Below are 26,218 nucleotides of genomic sequence, written 5' to 3' on the forward strand. Positions count from 1 at the left end.
GGGTCAAAGATCTGTCTTCCTATTCTGAGTGTGACGTAAATGAAAGATGGCTGCCGAATGGAAAAGGCCAGCGGGCTCCTCAGCCTGGTGGATGTTAGGCATGGTTGGTCTCTCCATCCTTCTTTCTTGCTCCTCTCTGTTCTGTATCTGCTCCTCTCCTGCTCCGGTGCTTGGGTGGGGAAGCATGGTGTTACATGTGCTTGCCAAAAGCTCTGCATCTGGGCGTTTGAGCTGCTGTTAGGTGGAGCTATGGGAATGCTAATGCCATATTTCACACTTATATTGTTTAAAGCTGGGTCAAATTGTACGGAGAAGTTGGCTTTGTGTTATGTAAGTGACGGGTGTTGTTTAAAGACAAGAACTATACGATTTGTTTATGGTTGCCTTAGCAGAGTTCCATGGATATTGGACAGAGATACAAAATTTCTGGAACGGCTTCCGGCTGACAGAATCCAAAGATGTGAACGCAGTTTAACACCACCCGTCCGGTGCATAGGGGAAAGGCGATTAAAATCCCTTCCCTGGATCTGTTGTTTGACCCATGTTAGATCAAACTGTGTGAACCATACACACCCACAGAGCGCTGATACACACAGGTCTGACTCCCTCTCTGAAGGTGTATTCATTTCTCACCGTCTCTTCTTCACAGACCGTCACGGACACAAGTCCGATGCGTCGCTCCACCTCCAGCCTTGTCCACGGCCGCACAGGCCGCGGCGTGAGACTGGACGACTACTCCCTGGAGCGGGTGGTGTCTGAGGAGGGACGGCACGGAGGAGGCCGCAGACACCGCACGTCCCAACGCTCTCTGACCAGATACACGGACGCAGACACAGGTGAGTCACTCATGAACCGGGACTTGGAGTGAGCTGGCGGCCGTAGCGTTGATGAAACCTTGCTCAGTTTTATGCAGACTCAGGCGGGGGAGTGATTTAGTGCTGCTGGATGAAGACATCTGTCCAAACTGGGTTACTGGCATTATGGGTTTGTTATGCTATAATGACGTTCTTTCATCTGAAGCATTGTTTATCTCCACAACAGTCTCTCGGCTTCTTTACATTATGGGGCGAGTACAGCAGTTTTAGGGTCAAAGGTCATAGGAAGACACTTTTTGAGGCAACAGTGAACGTGTTCATTTCTAGTTTACTGGAATTTATAGAGGAATGTTTCCAAACTAGTGTGGGGATCTGAAAGTGAAAGAGTAAACAGACCTGATAAGTTCAGGAATAAACCAGAGTCAGAGTCAAACAGCCAGTTAGTGACTTAGTTCAGACATCATGTGAGGGAGAACAAGGCCCTGATGTCTGGGTTGACCTATGAGCAGACCTGTGTGCCTCAGCTAACCTGGAGTTGTCTCCTTGTTAGGCCTGGGCACAGACCTCAGCACCACCACTCAGTCAGGTGACCTGCCCCCCAAGGAGCGCGAGCGGGAACGCGGCAGGGCCAAGGACCGCCGCCACCACCACCACCACCATCACCATCACAGCTCCGTGGACAAGGAGCGCTACGGCCCCGAACGCCACGACTACCCCCACAGGCATCCCCACGAGCGCCACTGGTCCCGCTCACCCAGCGAGGGGCCTGATGGACGAGGCCACAGACAGGTGGGCCCCGTGTTCTCTGAGACGCGTCCCCAATGTCATATGAGGGCCACCGTCCCTCCATTTGTAGCGTTACATCAGAGCGATAGGTATCAGAGTGTATCACGTGACCATTTGGGACATGGCGGGATAGGGAAATGAAAATGAGCCAAGCAGCTGGCAGCATTAAGATTAAGTTTGTTCATCGTGTTGCATGTAGTTCACACTATCTAATTTGCCGTGGCAACAGGATTTTCTCATTCTGTTAAGCTAATTTGGCAAAAGTCCCATTTGTGACTCAAACTGCTTTTTTCTGAGCTGTTATCTCACACACACTTTCTTATGGATATCAATCTCTCTTTTGTGTTATGCTTTTTTTTCTTTGTCGCTGTTTCTCTCTGTCCATTTTTCTTCAATGTGACATGTGGCTGCTTGGTGTCAATACTTTGCCTCATCACTGTTTTCAAATGATTTTCAATGGTGTTTATCTCTCTATCTATCTATCTATCTATCTATCTATCTATCTATCTATCTATCTCTCTATCTATCTATCTATCTATCTATCTATCTATCTATCTATCTATCTATCTATCTATCTATCTATCTATCTATCTATCTCTCTATCTATCTCTCTATCTCTCTATCTATCTATCTATCTATCTATCTATCTATCTCTCTCTCTCTCTCTCTATCTATCTATCTATCTATCTCTCTATCTATCTATCTATCTATCTATCTATCTATCTATCCATCTATCTATCTATCTATCTACCTATCTATCTCTCTATCCCTCCCTCCCTCCCTCCCTCCCTCCCTCCCTCCCTCCCTCCCTCCATCCATCCGCTCCACTCTGGTCTCTGTTGTTGTTGTGGTGCGTTTTGATTTTCCTTGTTTACATTTTGCTGTAGGGCAGTAGTTCGGTGAGCGGCAGCCCGGTCCCCTCCACCTCGGGGACCAGCACTCCACGAAGAGGCCGTCGCCAGCTGCCCCAGACCCCCGCTGTCCCCCGCCCACACGTCACTTACTCCCCTGCCGTCCGAAAGCCCGGCTACGCCCCGCCGGGGCCGGGCCGTCTGCGCTCACCCTCTCCCCGACACTTCTCACCACCAGACCATGACAGAGGCTACCACCAACGGACCCCTTCACGCCATACCTCTCCCCACCACGGGGGCAGCTCATCCCGGCACGGTTCACCACGCTCACCCAGGCACCAGTCCCCGCGCTCGCCCATCCACGGCTCTCCCAGGTCGCCTCACCGGGGGCGCTGGAGCGGGCCGCCGCCCGGGGACAGCCTGGAGGGGGACGGGCCCATCTACGAGCGAGACTATGAGTATGAGCGTCACCACGAGCCCCCTGCATATGAGCAGAGCCTCTCCCATGGAAACCCGCATCCTCATGGGGGAAACCCTCACCCCCACCCTCGTTCCCCTAGGACTGCCCGTCACGGGCCCCCTCCGCCCCCTCACCCAAACCCGCGAAGGGTGCCCAACGGTTACCGTTCATCCTCACCTTCCCCACATCGGCGGGGGCCACCAGGGGCACCGCCCCATCCGCAACACCGCCCCCCCCATGTTCGAGGGCCCCGCAAGGGCTTGCATGAACCTTGTAGTGAGACGGATGAGGATGACTGGTGCTAGCGACTGCCGGGAGCGAGGGATAAGGGCAGCAGAGGAGAAGAACAGCCTCCCTTGCTCTGACCTTGGATCTGTAGACTTTAATAAAGCAGGGGTTGTGAAGGGGATGTGGGGGGTTTGGCTGCCCTCCGAGCTCTCGGCCTGCACCCCTCAGACTCTGACAGAGCGGAAGGGGGCGGAGTTAGGGGCTGATGGTGCTGCAAGCCTTTTGCACACTTTGTGTGTGTGAGAGAAAGAGACTAACACAAATCTCTGAGCAGGGCAGGAATAGAATGAAAAGAGACTAACAAGAGGACGAAGACGAGACCCGCTCACCTCTGCCTCTCCCCGTTTCAGAACTACATTTCCCAGAATTCTCTGCTTGACCAGCAAGGGCAGGCTGCAGGAGGAAGGGAGAGAGGGACGGTAGAGTTATGGAGGAGCATGTCATTGTTAAGATGACCAGAGGTGATGGTGGTGGACCAGGCCCAAAGGCCCAAACTCCTCCCACTCTGATGTGTGTCAGACCTGCTGTGCTGTGTGTCGCCTCTGCAGCAGCCTGGAGGATGAATCCAGAGGAGGGGAGGGGCCCACTCTGCTCCTCCATAGCAAAACAAATGAACAAAAAGCCAGGACCCCCTAACCCTTACATGCCAAGCTATGCCTCCAGAAAATCAAACTTGAACAATGAAGAACAAAATGAACCTTTACATGAAAAAACTATGAAAAGAAAAAAAGGGAGAACAACTTTAACTTTAACCTTTTCCTTTCCAATGGACAGAACCAGGAAGCTCCGCCTATACTGCAAAAACCAGCCAATCACAGCGCTGGCTGATATTCGATGAGTTTTATCATCTCTGTTTACTGTTAAAGACTCACTTGATGCTGACGGACCTGGAGCGACATCGCTGGTGGAGGAGCGAAAGGGCTGGGGTGCGCCGTGTGAGCTCACTTCCTGTTTGAGTGTGCGGGAGGAGGGGGGGGGAGGGGAGAGGGGGGGTGCACGTAACCAGAGGGGGGTGTCTGACACTTGGTCGAGCCCCTTCCTCCTCTGTTATTTGACCCGGCGAAGGATACCTTGACAGGAAATGACATCACACTGTGGAATTGGGTGGAGGAGAGGAAAGGAGGCATGCGGGGAAAAGACTAAATTCTTCAGTAGTTCTTCTTTCCATTACTTCTCCTTCTTGTTCTTCTTGGGACATTGGAGCTTGGTTCTTCTGTTGCATTCGCTCAGCCTCTGTTGATCTTATTTGGTGTCCAAAATTTGATGGAAACCTGCATGATAGATATAATACATACATAGAGAGGACATCTAGTGTGGGTGGGACCTGGGGGCTTTATAGGAAACTTTGCATTTCGGTTATCAAAGGGGTTGATTGTCAACTCTCTCTCTCTCTCTCTCTCTCTCTCTCTCTCTCTCTCTCTCTCTCTCTGTCTCTCTCGCTCTTAAATATAGTTTTTAGTTGTGCTTTTACCCAAAACAGGCCATTTCATTTTGGCTTTGTGCCCGCAGACGTTGCCGGGTCACTTAAACGTTTCCTCTCATGCATGACTGAGATTTGAGAGAGCGACAGAATGGAGAGGAGTGAACCTCTTCCACACTTTTATTGTTAATGATGATAGTCTTATGAATAATGATATCAATGTCAATGCAAATGATGATGATGATGATGATGATGATGATGATGATGGATTGATAGAACTGTTGCTGTAGATTTGTTGTCATGTTATTTAGAGTTGTGTATGCTGTGTCCATCTTGTTTTTCATCCGTTGTGCTTTTGTTGTTTGAATTTGACCCCTGTTGACGACGTTTACTGGGTTCCCAGCGCCTACCCCCAACACTTTACGGCAATGTCAGCTTGGGAACCTCCACTTCTCCACTGTTGCGTGTTGTAATGCAACTCTTAATCTCTGATACACTACACAAAATGCTGGAGGGAAGGGGGCGGTTTAGGTTTTGCACTAAGGGGACAGGGAAGTCTCGGCATCGGTTTAGTTTTTGTCAATGCAACCCGAAGATCAAAACTACAAATTCAGAGGGAGGGGGCGAGCCACATCGCCAAGGGTCCGTACGTGTTTCTACACGCAAAGGTCGCTGAAGGTACCCAATGTTCTTTTGAGTCCTTATGGATTTGAGTAGTGCTTGTTGAATTCAAAACTCACAAATCTCAGTTTTTCCCGATGTTTATGTGGACTTCCCCTCTGTTTGGCTCTGTAGCTTTGTAGCCAGATCGGTCACCTATATTGAGTGCACAGTGGCGGCCTGAACAGTGTTGGTGTCAGTCAGTATTAGGTGGTGTTGTTCAGCACACGTTACCCTCCCGGCCTCCCCTCTGTGAGGAAGCCTCCAGAGTTGCGTCTCATTTCCTGGGACACATCTTATGAACATGTGAAGTTGGGCAACATAACCGGTGAATTTCTCCAGGCCTCGCATTTCAAAGAGACCACAGCATTTTCCCAGAAACCATTGCAATCAAACCAAAGTTGGGTTTACTAAGCAATGCTGCGTTTGAGTGCTGTTGGAAATTGGGAGATACCAATTTTAAAACTTGGAAATTGCAATAATCGAAAAAGAAATCGTGACAAAAACAATCTGGTTAAATTTTTCTGTTCTTCTCACAGAACAGACGAGTTTCAAAACAATTCTATGCATTCCTTAACATAAAAGCAGCATTGTGGCCATCTGCTCCACCGCTTGAAAACAGCATCCTCCTTGCTAATTCATGCAAAGGAAGAAAAGCCTTCCCGGAGTTTTTTTGGCGAGACAGAGCCTTCAAGGATGTGGCCCCTGAGATGAGACACGGCTTTGGTTTCTAGGTGCAGAACGGCAAACACGTGATGTGTAGATCCGCCCCCCCCCCAGGTTCGTGCACGGCCGAACCCTCTTCTGCCAAAAAACCCACTTCAGTATCCACGAACCTCATCTCTCTTTTCTGCGTCCATCTCCTTTGCCGTTAGTCTGTTCAGCATGTCAGAGAGCGCCACAGGACAGAAACACTTAGGAGTAACGACTGAAAAACAATTACAGAATACTTGATAACTCAATAAGACAATAAAGCGTAGATAGATATAGACGATAACCTACAGATGAATCTAGACATATAACGGTAGACGTAGCTATAGATAGCGACAGAGTATAATTAGAGATTCAGATAGTATTTATTTTGCATACCGTATGTGCTCACGACACAGTCGAGCATGGAGCTAATCTCTACCACCCACTGTTTTCACAGTGGCAGAAGCCAGAAAACAGGCCCCAGTCTACGTGTACCGACTCTATGCAGACCTCACCATCGCCCGCACGCTATTTGTTTCAGAGGAGAGAACGACAAAGTTGTGGTGCTGCGAGCGGACGAGACGAGAAAAACGTGAATTCCAAGGTCGACGCGACTTTTGCACAACCACTTGACATCACACCCTTCCTGTCATGTACCTCTGTTGCTGCCCCTCCGCCAGCTGTGGTCTTTCTTTCTCCCTCTTTTCTCCCAGAATGCATTGCCTCCAGGCCTAAGCAGTTGAGGGTGGCGTTGTGAAAGCGGGCATGGGGGGGGTTTATTGTTTGAGTACTCCTTCATGGGGCACAAACCTGACCCCCGCGTCTGTCACAGCGGGCCCGGACGCTTTCCCAGGACCCCCCTGCAGAGCCACAGTGCCTTCTGTATCAGAGTCACATTTGTCACCCCAACCCCGCCAGACCCTTCGCCCCTCTAATCCCACCCCTGCCTCCCCCCAGTAGTAGGTGAGATCAACCACACTTGCGCCTTAAAAGTGGAGCCGCCTTTCACGCCGGCAGAGGTGGGGAGAGCAGAGACGGGGCCTCAACGGGGCAAGAAGCCACGGGATCAGAGGCTTCCGGTTTAGATCAAATCTCTGCAGGCGTGACCCACACGGTTTGTCCGTGTTCCTCGTGGGTTTATTTTTTTACTTTTGAAGGCTCTTGAACGCCTGCGGATCGATTTCCTCTTCGGCTTCACTCCCCCCCCCCCCCACCCCACCTATTACACGTGGCACAAGGGGCCATTTTGTGTCCATCCGGGATGTCCTGGGTCCAGTTTCAGGCGGTGTAGTGAGAGGTTTACAGAGGTGAACAGCAGTTTGCTTACTTCTCAGGTCCCTCTGGAGTCGGTCGGGTAGATGTACGCCGTGACATTTGAGTGGGTGTATGGTTTTACCTGGCATGGGCGTATAGTCAGTATCCTACATCCCCCACCTCGCCATCCACAGCAAACAACAAACCAACGCAAAGAGCCACTTGCACTCGACGCCAAGCATGTCGACCGACGGGCAGGAAAACCCCCCCTCCATTTCCTCTTCTCGACCGCCACACGCTTGTCCGCAATTGTAACCCGCAGCTCCACCATGGCCGACACACAATACTGCGGTTGTCGGAGAGCATGTTGTGTGCGCGCAAACCCGCATTGTTTTTAGGTGGGGGGCAAGGTTTTTGAATTGCTGAGTCTTGCCTTTGTTTCACGCTTTTCTCTCTTTTTTTTGGCTCTTCAGCTCCTCCCGTCAAGCACACACACATCCCCAACCTATGATCTCGCCATTTCGTTTTCTCTCCCTCTTCATTCTGGAAACGAAGACAGGCACACACACATCAACCCCATCCACTCAGTTGTCTGTGAAATTGTGTCAGTGGGACAGAAACACGAATAAGGGCTCTCTTTAAAAAAATCTACTAAGTGGGTTTTAATGTACGGTAGTGCTGCCAAAAGTCGTGCGTATGTAGCTGAAGCCACGCTGTGGTCTCCCCTCTGTACAGCACTAAATGTGTGCATGTGTGTGTGTGTGTGTAGGGGGCGGGCGGTGGTAGGTAGCGGTACGGGGGTGCTGTTCTCTGCGGGCGGTGGGTGGGAGCAGGGGTAGCAGCAGAGGTCGTAGTGATGTCACAAGTTAACACACAATTTCACAAATGGCACTGGACCGCCACTTTGGGGGATCATCTTCACGCTCAGAGGCCATTCCCTCCCCACCCACGCTCGCCCCCGCTGTGAGGGCCGGGGTTACTGCTGCGACAGGGAGACATTTACCGTGTGTGTGAAAGTGCATATGAGTGTGCGTGTGTTGCAGGTGTTTGGAGTGTGTGTACTTGTGTGTGCTACACGTGTCCTGACACCATCAGCGACAGTAGGTAACCTTCAGTGCCTTACGCTGTACAGGACACAGTTCTGAGCACAGCACACACACTCATGTCCTCTTCACCCCCTCAGATTCACTCTGTGGACCCTCTCTCTCTCTCTCTCTCTCCACCCCCCCCCCCCCCTCCCCACCCTCCCTCTCTCCTGATGCCATCCTCATTGTATACTTGGCCCTTGTAACTCTTGTGTATATAATCCATAAAGTTTCTGAAAAACTCACCGTCTTCATCTGCTCTTCATTCCATCTTCCTGTCCTGCTGTTTTCCATGGTGTGCTCTCACATTGGGAAGGAGAGAAAGCCTATCAGAACTCACGGTTGCCCGCGCTCCACGTCTGTCCCAATAGCTAGTGCGCTGCCTCAGTAGTCAGCTGATTGGGACGCCCTACATTCCCACAGATATGTCACAAACTGATATTATTCAACGTCTCTGCTTGTTATATTTAACATCTTAACCCCCTCATTGGTTAAATATGCTCTCAGGAAAACAATTCAGGGTCGCCTAACACTTAATATATATATATATGATAAACAAATGGACATTTTTAACCCAATACAACATAGAATATAGAATATGCATATAAAAACTGTGTGAATCTGAAGTTGTTGTTTTTGTAAATCCCCAGATCCATGACTGTAAAGTTTGAAAAAGTCAGATTTTGAAGTCCAGACTCATCATCACTGGCATTTCATTAGAATCTAAAATAAAACTCAGTGAAGAAGAAGTTTTACTCCATAAATAACTTCAGCACTACAATCATGAGAAGTACAACACATTCAATACAGTTCAACTTTATTTACATGCAGTGACATCATAGAGACATTAATACATACAAATCCAAGGGCACTGAGGGTTTGTCAGTATGTTGACGTCATTGACGGCTGCGCGTGCGCTTCAAGGCTCCAGGTGAGCCAGGTGCTCGATGCTATGGCAACCGGTGACTCCTCCCCTCAGTACAGCAGTAGGCTGTGTGTGTGCTACCTTCAAAGGTCCCTTAAAGTGAAGCTCCCCCTCGTGTTACTGACAGGAACCAGAGTGGCATTTTAGTAACAGAACCCTGGTGATTTACATTCAATCGTTCCCTCTTCATGTTAGCTAGCTAGCCCGACCCATTAGAAACTAGCTAACATGCTATCCCACGAAAAACATCCATAGGGTTAGGGCTAAGAAAAATATAATACTATAATAAATATAATACTATTCCGTGTAATTATTTATGACAAATCCAAAATCTCTTCTCTCTACTCCGAAAGTCACCGCGATGTTACCTGATGACACACTCTCTCTCTCTCTCTCTCTGTGTCTCTCTCTCCCTCTCTGTCTGTCTGTCTCTCTCTCCCTCTCTCTCTCTCTCTCTCTCTCTCTCTCTCTCCCTCTCTCTCTGTCTCTCTGTCAGTCTGTCTCTCTCTCTCTCCCTCTCTCTCTCTGTCTCTGTCTGTCTGTCTCTCTCTCTCTCTCTCTCTCTCTCTCTAACTCACTCTGTCTGCCACGCACACATTCTCTCCATTCCTCCAGCTCATTGTTGCTCTTGCATCAAATGCCTGTAATACACGCCATGGACGCTGAGTGGCGACATTGAGCTTTGTTAGTTAGTGAGCTTGTACTGTAAATGTTTAGGTTGAATGAGTTCATTTGCCTCTGTGTTCTGTCTGCAGCGCGCGCACGCGTGTGTGTGTGTGTGTGTGTGTGCATTATGTCTCTGCACTGATTCAAATTGATTCCTGAGAGACACGGTGTAGTGTCTCCAGCTGTCGCCATAGCAACCCTCAAGGCCTCTCTCTCTGCCACTCTCTCCCCCATCCATCTCTTTCTTTCTTACCCACTCCCCCCTCCTCTCTCTCTCTCTCTCTCTCTCTCTCTCTATCTCTCTGCCTCTCTCTCCCTCTCTCTCTCTCTCTATCTCTCTGCCTCTCTCTCCCTCTCTCTCCCTCTCTCTCCCTCTCTCTCCCTCTCTCGCTCCAATCCATCCCATCATCCACCAGAGAAGTTGCTTTGAGAAGATCCGTGCTGAGAGCAGCGTTACCCTTGCGCCGCCCTGCTGGCTGATCTATGCCCTCTCCCAAAACATCTTGCTGTCCCACAGATTACATTATTTGCAGCTCCTGTATTCCAGAATATGCTGGTCAGTTACAAACAAACCAGAATATACAAAGACTGGCACGTTTTTGTCAACAGTTGAGTCCAGCTGATGTTTAAGACTAATCTGAGTGTATTGGCTCATGTCATGTAATTGTAAACAACCATTTTCCCTCATCCTAGGTTTTTACTCTTGTTTATCAGTTGAATTCCAAACCTTTTCCATAACTAGTAAAGCTTTTTCCACAAGCATGTAATCCAACTTGAAGAACCATGGATTGGTAGGATCATCAAACACCGCTCATGTCCTGCGTCTTCATGTTCTTTATTGTTGTCAGAGCAGGCCTGACTGATCCAACAGCCAATTCAATCTTCAGCAGCATTCTGAGCCCCTTCTCAGTCTGTCCGAACAAACACTGCCACAGCAGCAATCAACAAAAATGGAAAAGGCAACCGAGGTTATGCACCGGAGAAATGTGAGGGACGGAAGCAGAGAGGAGCAGGTGACTGTGACAGGTTTGATGCCGGTGTCCAATAAGGTTTTCTGATCTGCTTTTCCTTTATATCAGCTCACTGATATAAACATTTAGATTCCAAGCTTTTATATTTAAGCTTTGAGATTATTGGCATCCAAAACAAAACGAGCTGCTTATGCTCGCTCATCCATTTAGCTGCACCCGTAAACTCTCAGCGCGTCCTCTAAGGTGCTTTGCTTCACATTAGTACCACATTTGTTTTGGAAGAGTACACAGACCTGCAATTCTGTCAAAGCAAAGCAAAGTAAAGCTCCCATATTTACCACAAAGGGCTAAATGTCACGTCTTCGCTCTGTCAAGTCAGATTTCAGTCCGGAAGCGAGGCGAGCGAAAGCACGGTGGAGAAAAAGTCTCACAAGCAACGACCCGACCATCCCATCACCATGGCAACCATTCAGCACGTCCAGTAGAAGCCGCGCCAGTGCCACAGTAGAAATCCATACAGGAAAAAATAAGAAAAAATAAACATACATGGCAATTTAAGATAAAAAGAGAAAGTATTTAATTACAGAATTGCATGTGCAACGTGCATGCCACTATGTGGGGTAACAAGTCAACTTCAGGAAATAAAAAAATAAATATCAAGAAAAAAGTATATATATATATATATATATGTAAAAATATATATAGATAGATGTTTTTAAGAGCAACGTGTTTCTTTTTTCTTCTATTTTTAAAAACAAAAAAACATAAAAAACCTGACCCAAAAAAAATACTTCTGACAAAAAAATGGAAATGACTTTGGTGATGAAATCAAAGAATGTTTGTTTGTTATATTTGCCAGTTATTTCACGGGGGGGGGGGGGGGGGGCAGGTAACACTTAGAGTAACGTTACAAAAAAGGAGAAAAAACGATTTAAAAAAAACAAAGGAACAGGAAACTTTTCCCATTGAGAGTAAAGAGCTGCCTGAACCTGAATCTGGTGATGTTATTCCCGTTTATTCCAGCTATGAAATCCCCTCTCTCCCTCGCTCTCTCTCTCCCTCTCTCCCTGCCTCTCTCTCCCCCCTCGCCCCCTCTCTCTCTCTCTCTCCCTCTCTCTCTCTCTCTCTCTCTGTCTGTCTCTCCTCGCTCTCCCTCCCTCGCTCTTCCTCTCTCTCTCTCCCTCTCTTGTTTCTTCCTCTGCTGTTTCTACCAGTGCATTTTGTAATTTCAAACAGAACTCTTCCTAAAGAACATGAATAAACCAGAGAGAATGCATTCTACCCACCCTCCGTCTCCTTTATTGCAGCGAGCAGCACACACGCACACACACGCACACACACGCGCGCACGCACACACACGCACACACGCGCACACACACACGCGCACACACGCACACACGCACACACACGCACACACACGCGCACACACACACGCACACACACGCACACACACACACACACACACACACACACCCTATCAACCATTTGAAGACCTATGAGTATACATTTAGTAAGAATATCCCTAAACTATGTTTTTATTATTTTGTGTAATATTTTGTATTTTATTCAATTTAAAACAATGTTTCTTTACGTCATCCTCATTATGGTTGTAACTGTATTCTGTTTTGTTTTATAACTTTTTATTCATATATTTTAGGTATTCAGTGTTTTTTATACATTATTCTTGTATTTCTTTATTTGATGCAATGATTTAGGTCTCTATGATCTGTGTGTTTGTCTGGATGAAAGGAACATAAAACCACAAAGAGACGACTCATCACACACACACACACACACACACACACACACACACACACACAAACACACACACATACACTCACACAGCTGCTGCTGTTCTGGTTTCTGTTGTTAAATAGAAATGAGTCCAAATCAAACTCCCACGCTCTCAGAGTGTGACTGAGCCTCCACACACTCCCTCCTCCCCTCTCACTCCTCCTCTGCGTCTACGTCTGGCACCACGTCACTGATCTGGGCTGCTCCACACACACACACACACACACACACACACACACACACTGCTCCCTCTGTAGTCATTTTATTGATTTTATTGACATTCCACCTCCTTCCTTTTTCCTGCCCGCCTCCCCCTCCCCTCTTTCACCACTTCCTGCAGCCCCCCCCCCCCCCCTCCCCTCTCCCCTCCTCCCCTCTTCCTCACATCTGTCCCTCTAAACATCACCACCCCCACCAACCCACTTACTCACACACACACATGCATACACACACACCCCTTAAGGACACTGAGAGCATTATGGCTTCCCTCGGCTACCTCGCCACAAAGACACACATACACTCACATACACACTTTAATGACATTTAAGGATACACACACATTGCCTCACCCAATCAGCCTCTTTCTCTCGCTCTCTTCCTCTCACACACACACACACACACAGTCACACACATTCACACAAGGACAGATTTATTGAGAGCTGTGTCCTTCTGCAGCCATTATGTCTCAAAATACACTCCTCCTACACATTCTGTCGCCCGCCGCCATCAGCACATCACTTCCTGTCTCTGTCTCCAGCCAGAGGCACCCAGACACACATCTCTCTCCCTCTCTCTCTCTCTCTGTCTCTCTCTCTCTCTCTCTCTCTTACTCATTCACATTCATAGTTAGTCAGTCCTCTGTACACACACACTCATCATTGTGCCAGAGGAGGAGATGCATTAGGTCACGTGTTCACAGCCACTTGACATGTGACGGTCAGATGATGAGACTAAACACACAAACACATGCCAACACAAAACTGCTTCCTTCTCCTTTCCAGAGAAACACAGACTGACTTCTTACTCATGTTTCACACACACACACACACACACACACATTCTGCTCACATTGTGGTGTACCCATGGATGTTTGGATCATGTAAAAGATAATCGGTGTATACAATTATAAAAGGGGGGTTTGAGGGGGGGGGGGGGGGGCTATAACATCTGCTTCTGGCCCCCTAAAGGCCAGGGCCGGCTCTGCTTCTGTTATTTGTTTTTCTGTTAGCCAGTGCTGAATCTCCTCAGAGCCAGATGACATCCTGATAGGTCAAACACACGCACACACGCACACACGTCTTGAGCATGCGTGCGTGCGTGCGTGTGTGTGTGTGCAGGCAGGAATGTAGCGCTGTAGGTGGATACATGCATGCATCCTGTGTGAAGACATTTCCTGTGGCGTTCTTTTTTTAGCTCGGAGCTGTTAGCGCCTGCACGTCACTGCTGCTGTCTGGCTTCTGCACGCTGCATGCTAAGCAGCTGAACAGGCATCAGCCGCCCGCAGCCAGACACCTGCATCGACGTCAGGACAAGGGATTCATCCATGCATTAGTGACTTACACATGAGATACACAGCTCAATATCCACACACACACACACACACAACCACTGAACACAACAAAGCCTCCAAAGGCTACAATCAATTTATACATTAGGTGACCTATGAACCCTCTGTATGTTGTCATGGATCTCTATCCTATAGTCACTTACGGGTGTCGTCTCTCCTCAGTCTACAGCTTGCGTGATGTCGCCACATGAAGTGAAGTAGCCCATAGAATGTTATGGAGAACATGCAAGGAATCGAGAAGATATATTTAGCTTTTATTGAGCTCATTGAGCTTAACATGTATATCTGTGCACCCCTGATGTACTTCTTCACTTAAATATAACACACAAAGAGCTCTTGTTGTTGTTGTTGTTGTTGTGAATAAGTCACCATTTTGGTTTCCAGTGCGCACACATTGAACACAGACTAAAAGTTGTTAATCTAATAATATATATTCTTAGGCCATAGACAACCATCCAGGTTACCAAAGGTAGATGGTGAGATGGTAGCAGAGACTAAAGACGGTCCTGCCACCACACCAAAACACTCAGTGCCACTGGACCTGGGTCAGTAGGATCTGGACCAGCAGGGTGTGGATCAGCAGGATCTGGATCTGGTGGTCCCTCAGTCCTCTTCAGATAGAGGGTCTATGCCTCCAGGCAGAGCCGAGTGTCTAGCAGGACAACAACTACGCAACTAGCTGCATCATCTAGCTGAGATGGATCTATTAACACTCACAACACACAAACAAGCACATTTGTGTGAAATGATGATTTGTTCAGTGTTTCACAGAAATGCTCAAGGACATTGTGCAGCGTTATTTCTGTCAGTGGCTCCACAGAACACCGTGTACCAGTGCTGCTGTACCAAGCTATGAATAACCTGAAGCTCCAGACAAACACACATCAACTACACATCTGCTGTGACAGAAGGTGCGTTTGATCCAAATCAAGAGGAGGGCGAAGATTACACCACCAAGTCTGGAGTCAACCATTCACGTCACTAAATGATTTTTGGATCTCCGTCCCTTGTGTCAGATGGAGCCTTTTGGAGATATTTGCCATTCACTTCGCAGGCCTGTCGGCCTTTGAATGGATGCATGTTGCAACGCTAACATAGAAGTTACGCAGACAACAGTAACAACTCAATGTATCTTCTGGATTCACAAATACAAGTGTGTTACACTCTGGTCAATGAAACGTTGAGAGTGCAATAGGAACTTCCAGTGGGATTATACAGAGGTACAAAAAAGGCATGCAAGGCAATACAAACAAACAGTCAACGTTTGGTTACAGGAGACAAATTTGGTAATGAGATGTGGCACTTTTTTTTAGAAGGCCCTCTCAACTTTGGCAGCCAATAACATCAAAACCGTGAGAGAAATACAAAATAAAGATTTAACTCAACAAACATGAACAAAGATGAACAAAACATCTGTTAAACTTTTTTTTTAGTTCTCTTACTTAGGGTTCATCACTCAGCCTCTTGGATTCTGATCTGAGCGTCTGCGCCGCAGTCACACAGAGATGAAATCTGATCAGAACAATCCAAGCTGTCACACCTGTAGAGATGCAGCACAAGGTTGAATCCAGGAGAGAATAACCGAGTCAATATTAACCCCTCGCACTGTGAGAACCACATCTGGGAGGTTTTGATGTTTCGTGTTAAGCCCAAAATGAGCCAGGCATCTGGGTCAGGGGTCAAAGTCTGTTTACATTCAGCCTGTTGTGCTGCCTGGACTTTAAACTGTGTTACTGTTGTTGATATTGAGGATGAAGGTGATAAGATAAGATAATAACAAACATCAATAATCACAAACACCAAAAATACCGTCTCCATCTGCATCACAATGATACGGTTCTACCTCCCAACTCTTCCTCCATATCATAATCATCCTCATCACTACTCATTATCATCATTTCAATCGATCAATTAGGATTTTGATTAATCAATGATTATAATCTAATCATCAAAGCTGCTTCCTCTTTGAGGTTGTTGTTATCTGTGCACAACAATGATATCGAGTTCAGGGTGATGCTGACCGTCACAGAGTGTAATGACAACGGCCATCAGCGTCACGTTTCTGTGTGTGTGCGCGCTTCCACACCCAGGAAGTAAGCAGGAATCTGGGTGTGATGGTGAAGATGATGAAGACGCCCTCAGGTCTCTTTGTGTTTTGCCCCAGCTGTTCTGTTATTACGCAACACCTTATTATCCCGCTTGAGTCGGTGTCAGGTCATGTTGGGAAGGAAGGATGACTCAACATTCTGTCATAATCCACAGGAAACAGCCCCGGTTCAGCACCTGGGAGCTGTGTGTGTGCGTGTGCGTGTGCGTGTGCCTGTGCGTGTGCGTGTGTGTGTGTGTGTGTGTGTGTGAGAGCGAGATTAGTAGCAGTGAGATAGGCTGGCACTGGGTTACACTGACCTCCTTCCTTATGACAAAGGAATGACCCTGGGACAGGCGTGCGTGCGTGTGTGTGCGCGTGTGTGTGTGGTTTAGAGTCCATTACACCTCCAATATATTAAACCCAAGAAAGCAGGACAAGAAAATACACTTTCCATATATTTATTACAAATATTTACACTGTTTCTGACTGCACAGAAATAAAAAGCAGCTTTAGTGTGAGGTATCATTATTATTACTGTTGTTCCTTCACAGGTGGGACACAGAAACATTGACAGAGCACCATGAAGATATGATGTGGCCATAATAATAGGGACAGGCACCGGGTGTACAGCAGCACTATCGACTTATCAAAGTCCACTCTGGTTCTGTCTGTGTGTGTGTGTGTGTGTCATTGCTCCTTCCTCTTTCTGACATATGTGTAAAGGCAGGAAATTCCCTGAAGTCTGCGAGTGTGTGTTTGTACAGTGTGTGTGTCTGTGTTGCAGTGGTCAACCATTCACTCTGCTGTGAATCACATTGTTCCTCTGATTCACACATTCACACACTTTGAGTCAGCAGCAGTCACTTGTTTAGACCAGTAACTAAAGGTGAATCAGCGCGGTGGGGGACAACAACAGTCCTGGTTCCCCCCCCCCTCCGGGCCCCTCATACTTCCGGGCCCCTCTTGGCTCGCCTGAAGCCCGGCCCGGCTCTCCGTTTCCTTCCACGTCAGCTCGGCAGGCACGCTCGGTCTCAGCCGGAGAGGTCGGCGCCGTGGCCTCGGTAATCCCTCAGTCCCGGGACTGCCAATGTAGGTCAGCTCCGCGGCGCGGCGCGCTCAGAGATCAGACTCGCCCTTAAGGTCGTCGAGGAGTTCAATCACTCCGCTCTAGAGTCCATTTGGAAGCTATTTTCTCCCTCCATCTGTTCAGAAGGCAGGTATAACCCGATTTAGGGACAAAGAGGCAAGAGAGTCCCCGACCGCGGCGCGACAGCTGCCCGGCGGGGCCGCATACCTCTCCTCCCCGGGCTCCAGCCTCGCCCTCTTGCTGGGAAGGAAGTCAGGCGCCGCCGACGCCTTGCCCCGGCGTTTCCTGGACTGCCTGGCGGGGCAAAAGTTCTCTTTGTCCTCTGCAGATTCCGTATCACACCCTTCCTCCTCCGTGCTCGGTAGCTCCTCAGTGGCCGCGCCGGATGAGAGCAGGGGCTCTGGATGAGTTTCCGCCTCCAGTCTGGCTTGTTCACCCGGCCCGGAGCTGCCGGTGTCCATCGGCTCATCCGCGGCGGGCTGCGGCTCGCTCTCGCGGGAGGAGTGGTAGATGTCCCGGGCTGATCTCATGACCAGTGAGACCAGCAGGCTCCGGTGGAGTCTCAGCCCGCCTCTCTGACTCCTGGAGGCGTACAGTTTGCTTATCGATACGGCGAGAATCCGCCTGGCTTCGGCGTTCACTTCCATTGCGCTCGCTGCACTCATTTTAGCGCGTTTACACACGGCTGAGGTGTCCAGAGGTACTTCAGTTAGTCTCCTTGTGACTTTATCTCTCGCGGGATTTGTACAGATCTCTCGCGTTGTTGTACATGCAGGAATGAGGGCGCGTGAGGGGCACCGCGGCTTTTTATGCTCTCTCTGACGTCATTCTGACTGCGCGAGAAACAGGGGCCGCCCACACCTGCTGTAACACACACACACACACACACACACACACACACACGATCTCTTTAATCATTTACTTCTGTTCATTCCTTCCTATCATTAAACGACAATGAGCGCAGATCCCAGGACGTGAATGACTGAGATCCCTCACAGACAACAACAACAATGGCGTCGAGTGCCTGTGCTAATGCAGGTCGATTCAGATCCGTGTGCGTGTGTGCGTGTGTGTGTGTGTGTTATAGCCTATACAACCAATATCTAAACAATCACAAACTGACCTAATTAGAGGGCAGTTGTATTGGGACGTGATTTACCGGCAGGAACAAAAACAAAGACAACAGTATATAAAAGAAGGAGGAGTCCAAAAGAGTGAATACTCGCGTAAAAACCCGCTCAGCATTTCGAGGAAATGACGTCAGAGGAGGAAGCGTGTCTCCAATTTCACGGGAGTTTCTGCTGCTCTCTCTCTCTCACTCTCACACACACACACACACACAACCACACACACACACATCACGTCACTCTCAGACTCCATATATGGTCCATCCGGCAGCGAAGCCCCACGGCTCAGTGGAAAAGCTGTGACGCGAACGCGCAACCGCACTCCCCCTCCCTCTCTCCCCCTCCCTCTCTCCCCCTCCCCCTCCCTCTCCCCCTTCACTCTCGCTCTCCGATTGCGTAATCTCAGCACCATATAAGGTGATGTCACCGGTGTAAATAAGGTTACTAAGCAGCGGCACGGCGGAGGTCAAACGCCAGGCAGCTGTCAGTCTGTCAAGCATCACGGCGGTGCTTTCAAGTGCCGCAGGAATTATTTGTCGACCATGTATCGGACTCGGAAATTGGATTATTCTTAACGAAATAAAGGGTTTGGGGGTCAAAAATTCAAAGAATGGCAGAAAGGAAAGAGAAAAACAGTTACACACTGTTACTGTTGTGCAACAAGACATCACAGAATAACCAATAAATAACAGAAACAAATCTAACACACATCGAAGGTATCTCTACATTGTGTTGTGATTATGTGAACATCACTATAGAACTCTTTCCTACCGTACATAATTTAAGCACACATTTACACTTCATTTAACACTAATTGGCAATAATATGCAACGGTTTTGTTTGTGTTGATTTTGTTTTCCCCTTAATCTTAACCAGAAATATTTTTTTCTGCACAAAATGTTATGAGAAGCTGGTTTAAAATAATTGTTCTTTGGTGTCTAAAACGCTCCATAGATCCCATCTGAAACATCAGCTACAGTGTGTTGTTTGACCCTACAATATATGGAAAACATAACCATACTAACTACAGATACAAATGGTAAAGGTGGGAGATACAGGTGAACCATCTGAGGCTCTGTTGCACAGAGGATGAGTCGTTTCCTAAGATGAGTGCTGCTTAAGGAAAGGAAACAACTTTCAGGTCTGTACCCGACTGGTCACTATGGCGACAATGTTATGTGTGATTATACTCAGTACTTGAGGCCAAATGGGAGGGTTAGCGTGTGTTTGTGTGTGTGTGTGTGTGTGTGTGTGTGTCTGTGTGTGTGTGTGCGTGTGTGTGAGTGAACACCCACTGTTGTTGAGCAGAGGGTGGGGCAGGTTTTTCACTCTTGAGTATAAACAGGTTTGCTGTGTCTGGGAAGTGATCCAGTTGCCCAAATATGACATTTACAGGTGGAAAACATAGAAACATCTTTAAGGATTAATAACATATGATGGCAAATGTGATGTGTGTGCTTTTGAGAAGGGATTTATCTACATGATACAGCCGAGAAAGCCTAATCTTTTAGACCATTTCTCTCTGTTTTGTGCTTGACTATCCTCCTACTATACAGTTATAGTTGCAAGAAAGAAGATCTTCACTGCTGGTTTGTCTGTGTTCCTCTGTTTTGGCTACAGATTGCTCACCATGTTGTTGGGACATAAGTGGGAAAGCAATAACTACTAAATGTTTTGATGGATGTGTCTTCAAGAAGTTCCATTGTTTTCATGATGTCAATGATCAAAACACCTTGAACAGGTTGAACAGGTTCTGATAACCTTGCGTGGGCGAAGCAGACTGATGTTTGTGTCCTGGCATCATTAACCCTCTGGAGTCTGAAGCCAATTTTTGTTGTTACTTTCTTTCTACTCACTTCTTCGCCCTCGTCCTTTGACAGCTGGGATTGGCTCCAGCAGCCAGAGCATAAGCGGTGATAGATAATGGATGGATGGATGGATGGATGGATGGATGGATGGATGTTTGAAAAAGAAAATTATTCCCTTGTTTTTTTGAGACATCGTAAAAAAAAATGTTTTTACTTTTACATTTTAGACATGAAAGGTTTCTAAAATGGCACTTCCCTCATAATCTTGAAAATGCGGAATGAAATGTGTCTAGATGAGAGAGAGGCTTTTCTAGAAACTGGAAACAAAAAGCAAACTGTAATAATGACTTCATGCTGTTGAGGGTGTTCCTTCAGAAAAACCCTTCAATTCCAAAACAGCCACTCTACCTCCCTGAGCCACGCCGCCCAGAATACACCAATAATTTGTACTCATGACGTCTAAAGTAGGTCATTCCTACAGCGAGCACTTGAAGGCTTCTTGAGGGAACGGGTCTTTGTGTTTATTTATAGCTCAGCTTGTATGACTCAGGGTGAAAATGCTTCTTCCTACACTTGTTGACTTCCCGTGGTTTTCTTGTGTTATCCTGCGAGTTTAATACTTTGATTTCCTGCCCAAAATCCCAGTCTGAAAATAACTTTGAAACGTTCCATTCCGCAGATCCTGTTTGACCAAGTGATGAGCAGCATGCAGGTGGGTTCAGAAGTGCTTCAACAGTAAATTGATAAAGTAATATAGGTTTTAATCAAATTTACCTCTTGAATACAGAGTGCAGAGCTGTGGAGAAACTCAACCCGACACACACACACACACACACACACACACACACACACACACACACTCTGCAAAAAGAAATTGAAATGCAAACCAGACTATAGCTTACAGTACAAAGAACCAGAAAGCAAAAGGACAACACACACACACACTCTGTCTGTGTGTGTGTGTTGAACTGGTGTGACATTTATAACTTTGGCTGTGAAAATTCACAGGACAGGATGGGAGGAGGTGGAGAGGAGCAGAGGGGCAGAAACAGGAGAGAGACAGGAAGGAAGGAAAGGAACAGCCGTACTGGACAGGGTGCGATGGAGTGAGACAACCAACAGGAAGAAAGACAAATGGGAGGGACAGGAAAGAGACATGAAGATAATGCACACCCACACACATGCTATATGTCACTGTTATGGAAGTAGAATTTGGTGAACCTGCATTTTGTTCCTGGTCACAGACGACTGAGCAGCTTTAGTTTCATCATCTTATGACTATAAGTGGAGTGTTTGTGTGTGTGTGTGTGTGTGTGTGTGTGTGTGTGAGTGTGGGGGGGGGGGGGGGGGGGGGGGGGGGGGGGGTCACTCAACTGCTTCTGCATATTCAACCTACAGACACCATTCACACATTGTTGGTTTGACTTCTGGCGTTCATATCCTTCATGTCAACATTCAACAGAACAATCTCCATTAAGGAGGACATGGACCTGCAGCTGGAGGACATGGACCTGCAGCTGGAGGACATGGACCTGCAGCTAGAGGACGAAAAGACGGTTCACAAACTGCAAGCACCGTCAAAATGTCACATCAGAGTCTTTAAATGCATCACCTTTACCCGTCACTGTGTACAGTGAGGCAATAATCTGAAACCACAGCTGGAGAGGAAGTCTCATCCTCATTCAACCAAATGGTTTCAAAATTCCACAAATCAATCCAGGTGATGGTGAATGCAAATCAAGCGCTCCACAAATGAATGGACTGCAACAGAAGGTTTGCTGCACTTATTAGGTTGAAAACCTTTTTTCCATCAAAGTGCTGCGACTGAAATGAGGCTGGAGTCAGTGTTCACTCTTCTGGAGGACTCATGCAGCCTTAAGGACCCAGACAAGCAGCTTTGAAACAGCCAGCAAGATGACATGAAACATTGATTATTTGGACTTCTGCTGGTCTCAGCTGAATCTCTTCCTCTGCTGTGTTGTGAGTCTTCACAGCCTGCAGGACGCTGGAGTCCAAACCAAAGACTCCGACCAGGATCTGAACCTGGTCCTTCCATCAGGCTGATGGACCTGTTGACATATTTACACCACAGGGGTTGGAGAGGTTGCTACAGCGCCCTGCAGTGGAGGCACGGGGCATGACAGGCTGTAAGGAAATAAGCTCCCCCTTCAGACTGTTGAAGTGACGCTGAACTCAAAATGGGACAAAGTGAAAGACGATGACTTGAGTCAAAGCTTAAGACACTAAAGCTTTAAGTACGCAAAGTGTTGCAATATCGATGTTCATTAAAAGTCAATGCACCAGTAAGTCAGTTTGACCAGAGCCCCGTTAGCCAGCACGTCTCCTGCTGAGTCCAGACAGGTCACAGCTTAGTCAGGCTCAGCTAGCAGAGCTACCTGGCCTCAGTCAAGTCAAGTCAAGTTTATTTGTATAGCCCAATATCACATACTATGTCTCAAAGGGCTTTACAGACCCACAACATCAGGACAATTCCCGACCCAGCCCAAAGCTGGGTCCAAAGATGGACAGGAAAAAAGGAAGAAACCTCGGTAGAGGCAATTCCATGAGAGATTCCCCTCCAAGAATGGCTGGGTGTGCAACATGAACTTCCAGTGGGATTATACAGAGATGCAAAGGCATGCAGGGCAAAACACATAAACCCTGCGTACCTCCGTGGATGCGGCCGTTCGTCACTGAAACAGCCACGGAGCTGAAACAGCTGGCCCATGGACCCGACACTCAAGGGTGTGGGGTCCAGGGCCAGAGAGGGGATCAGTGGACATCAGGAGACATAGGGAGTAAGGTGAGAAGAATGGAGAGGGATCTGTTAATGTGCCCCATCCTCTTACTACACTGAGACTGTCACTAACCAGAGTGCACTTAGTCTAACTGGGCCCTGAGCTTAACCTGGGTTAGCTAATCACTTTCCTTCAGGTAGGAGACTGTGCCACCTGCCCAATTAGCAGTTATTAAAGTTTACTAAAAACTTTGACTGGGTTTGTGGGAGGCACCTACTCTGCTGTGGCCCGTCCATCACACTAAAGGAGAAACTGACTTCATGCTACACTGCTACTTAGCTTCTACTCTGAGAGAGAGAGAGAGACTCTTTTGTTTCTCTCTAAAGGTAGGCTCGTGTTGGCAAACTATGACAAACTACATATGAAATGAAACACACGCACGCGCACACACACACACACAGAGACACACACACACACACATATATATGTATGCCTGCGGTCAAGGTTTCTGCGTCTTTGTGTGTGTGTGTGTGTGTGTGTGATTTGAGTGAAGACACAGACAAACTAGAGGAAGAACGTGCGCTTCGTCTTGAAGTGCGCATGCGCGGGACTTGAAGAGGAAGGAGCGTCATGTCGTTAGAAGACCCTTTCTTCGTTGTAAAGGGGTAAGGAATCATGTTTAAACGTCACCGTAAACACTCGGCATAACTCCAGCCGCTTCGGGGGGAGGAGGGGGGCAGGAGCGTGACACGCACCGTTGTTTGTGTTAAATCCGCGAGTTAGTTTAGTTAGCCAACATGCTAGCTGTTGCTAAGTAGCAGCAGTGCTAGTCTCTGCGCAGTGTTCGTGTGTGAATGTTTTGACTTTAGGAAGAGTTTGTGTTTCTGTGCCCGCTGTTATGTCACCACCGACACGACACGAGAGAACGTGCTGCCACGCGGACTGCAGAGAGCTGAGAAGTTGAGCGACAGTGTGAAATGTAGCCTCCATGTTTGTTTTGATTAAACGAGGGGCGTTGCTCTCATGGTGCCTGCGGGGAGGACGGGACTGCGAGAGGGAGGAAAGAGAGAGAGGGGGGGGAGAGAGAGATGGAGGGAGAGAGAGGGGGGGGGGGGAGAGAGAGAGAGGGGGGGAGAGGGAGACAGAGAGAGAGAGATGGAGGGAGACAGAGAGAGATCGAGGGAGAGTGAGAGAGGGGGGGAGAGGGAGACAGAGAGAGAGAGATGGAGGGAGGGGGGAGAGAGAGAGATGGAGGGAGGGGGAGAGAGAGAGGGAGACAGAGAGAGAGATGGAGGGAGGGGGAGAGAGAGAGGGAGACAGAGAGAGGTGGAGGGAGGGGGAGAGACAGAGAGAGAGGTGGAGGGAGGGGGAGAGACAGAGAGAGGGAGGGAGATGGAGGGAGGGGGAGAGAGAGGGGAGGGGGAGAGGAAGAGAGAGAGAGAGAGGGAGGGAGGGAGAGATGGAGGGAGAGATAGAGGGAGGGGGGAGAGAGATGGAGAGGGAGGGAGAGAGAGAGAGAGGGAGAGAGAGATAGAGAGATGGGGGGAGAGGGAGACAGAGAGAGAGAGATGGAGGGAGGGGGAGAGAGAGAGAGGGGGGGAGAGAGATAGGGAGAGGGAAGGGGAGAGAGAGGGAGGGAGGGGAGGGGGAGAGAGAGACGCTTGGAAGAGGAAATCAACAATGAACTTTCATTTGACCATTACTCTTACAAAGTGTGTGTGTGTGTGTGTGGTGTGTGTGTGTGTGTGTGTGTGTGTGTAGGGAGGTACAGAAGGCCCTCTCTCGTGCTCGGGGGCTGTTTGATAGATGGGAGGAGCTTCTGCAGGATGGGACACAGGTGAGCCCAGCTGGGATACTGAAAGTGGGCTGGGGACGGTCTGACCCCCCTGTGAGGGTCTGACCCCCTTACCCCCCTGTGAGGGTCTGACCCCCCTGTGAGGGTCTGACCCCCCTGTGAGGGTCTGACCCCCCTGTGAGGGTCTGACCCGAGGGGAGGTTCAGGGATGTCTTATCAGTGATATGGTTAGATAATATGCAAGATTGTTTTCTGGAGTCAGTGTAGAACATGTGTGTGTGTGTGTGTGTGTGTGTGTGTGTGTGTGTGTGTGTGTGTGTGTGTGTGTGTGTGTGTGTGTGTGTGTGTCTGTGTGTGTGTGTGTGTGTGTGTGTGTGTGTGTGTGTGTGTGTGTGTGTGTGTGTGTGTCTGTGTTCTGTAATCCCAGGTCAGCCGGGATGAACTGGACTGGAGTGCCAATGAGCTGAGGAACTGTCTGAGGGCCATAGACTGGGACCTGGAGGACCTCAGTGAGACCATCAGTATCCTTCAGAGAGAGTGTGTGAGGGAGAGAGAGGGAGAGAGGGAGGAAGGGTGGGTGTGTGTGAGAGAGAGAGAGAGTGAGTGAATGTGTGTGAGTGAGTGTTTGTGAGAGAGGGAGAGAGTGTGAGTGAGTGTGTGTGAGAGAGAGTAAGTGTGTGAGTGTGGTGAGAGAGAGAGAGAGAGTGTGTGTGTGTGTGTGAGAGTGTGAGTGTGTGTGTGAGAGAGTGTGAGAGAGAGAGAGTGTGAGTGTGTGTGTGTGAGAGAGAGAGAGTGTCTGAGAGAGTGAACGTGTGTGTGTGAGAGTGAGTGAGTGAGTGAGTCTGTCTGTCTGTCTGTCTGTCTGTCTGTCTGTCTGTCTGTCTGTCTGTCTGTTTGTGTGTGTGTGTGTGTTGTGTGTGTGTGTGTGTGCGTGTGTGTCTGTGTGTGAGAGTGAGTGAGTGAGTCTGTCTGTCTGTCTGTGTGTGTGTGTGTGTCTCTGTGTCTCTGTGTGTGTGTGTGTGTGTGTGTGTGTGTGTGTGTGTGTGTGTGTGTGTGTGTGTGTCTGTGTGTGTGTGTGTGTGTGTGTGTGTCTGTGTCTGTGTCTGTGTGTGTGTGTGTGTGTGTGTGTGTGTCTGTGTGTGTGTGTGTGTCTGTGTCTGTGTCTGTGTGTGTGTGTGTGTGTGTGTGTGTGTCTGTGTGTCTGTGTGTGTGTGTGTGTGTGTGTCTGTGTCTGTGTCTGTGTGTGTGTGTGTGTGTGTGTGTGTGTGTGTGTGTGTGTGTGTGTCTGTGTCTGTGTGTGTGTGTGTGTGTGTGTGTGTGTGTGTGTGTGTGTGTGGTC

The 26,218-nt window shown here is 48.4% G+C and overlaps 2 protein-coding genes and 1 long non-coding RNA gene across 3 annotated transcripts in view; 2 read left to right on the forward strand and 1 right to left on the reverse strand.

Annotated features, from left to right (window-relative positions):
• The window catches only part of LOC143013914 (voltage-dependent P/Q-type calcium channel subunit alpha-1A-like), a gene marked incomplete at its 5' end in the record, with an annotated part of 54,742 nt that extends 51,525 nt beyond the window's left edge, over window positions 1-3,217 (forward strand). The window contains 3 exon segments of the mRNA XM_076167625.1: window positions 650-836; window positions 1,366-1,604; window positions 2,489-3,217. Of these exon segments, the coding sequence (XP_076023740.1) occupies window positions 650-836; window positions 1,366-1,604; window positions 2,489-3,217 (1,155 nt within the window).
• Window positions 3,218-17,525: 14,308 nt separating this feature from the next.
• Window positions 17,526-18,202, reverse strand: LOC143013915 (immediate early response gene 2 protein-like). Its single transcript, XM_076167626.1, has one exon. The coding sequence runs from the start codon at window positions 18,074-18,076 to the stop codon at window positions 17,531-17,533; it is 546 nt and encodes a 181-aa protein (XP_076023741.1). The 5' UTR covers window positions 18,077-18,202; the 3' UTR covers window positions 17,526-17,530.
• A 5,449-nt stretch (window positions 18,203-23,651) lies between these two features.
• Window positions 23,652-25,461, forward strand: LOC143013913 (uncharacterized). Its single transcript, XR_012965233.1, has 3 exons — window positions 23,652-23,749; window positions 24,846-24,921; window positions 25,307-25,461. It is a non-coding gene; the product is annotated as an uncharacterized LOC143013913 (long non-coding RNA).
• Window positions 25,462-26,218: the final 757 nt, after the last annotated feature.

Source organism: Genypterus blacodes, unplaced genomic scaffold (assembly GCF_046128005.1).
Source record: "Genypterus blacodes isolate CSIRO-AG114 ecotype Tasmania unplaced genomic scaffold, CSIRO-AGI_Gbla_v1 ptg000167l_1, whole genome shotgun sequence".
Taxonomy (NCBI): domain Eukaryota; kingdom Metazoa; phylum Chordata; class Actinopteri; order Ophidiiformes; family Ophidiidae; genus Genypterus; species Genypterus blacodes.

Excerpts from the sequence above, each read along its gene's own strand:
- LOC143013915 (XM_076167626.1), bottom strand. The coding sequence starts at position 18,076 with ATGAGTGCAGCGAGCGCAATGGAAGTGAACGCCGAAGCCAGGCGGATT.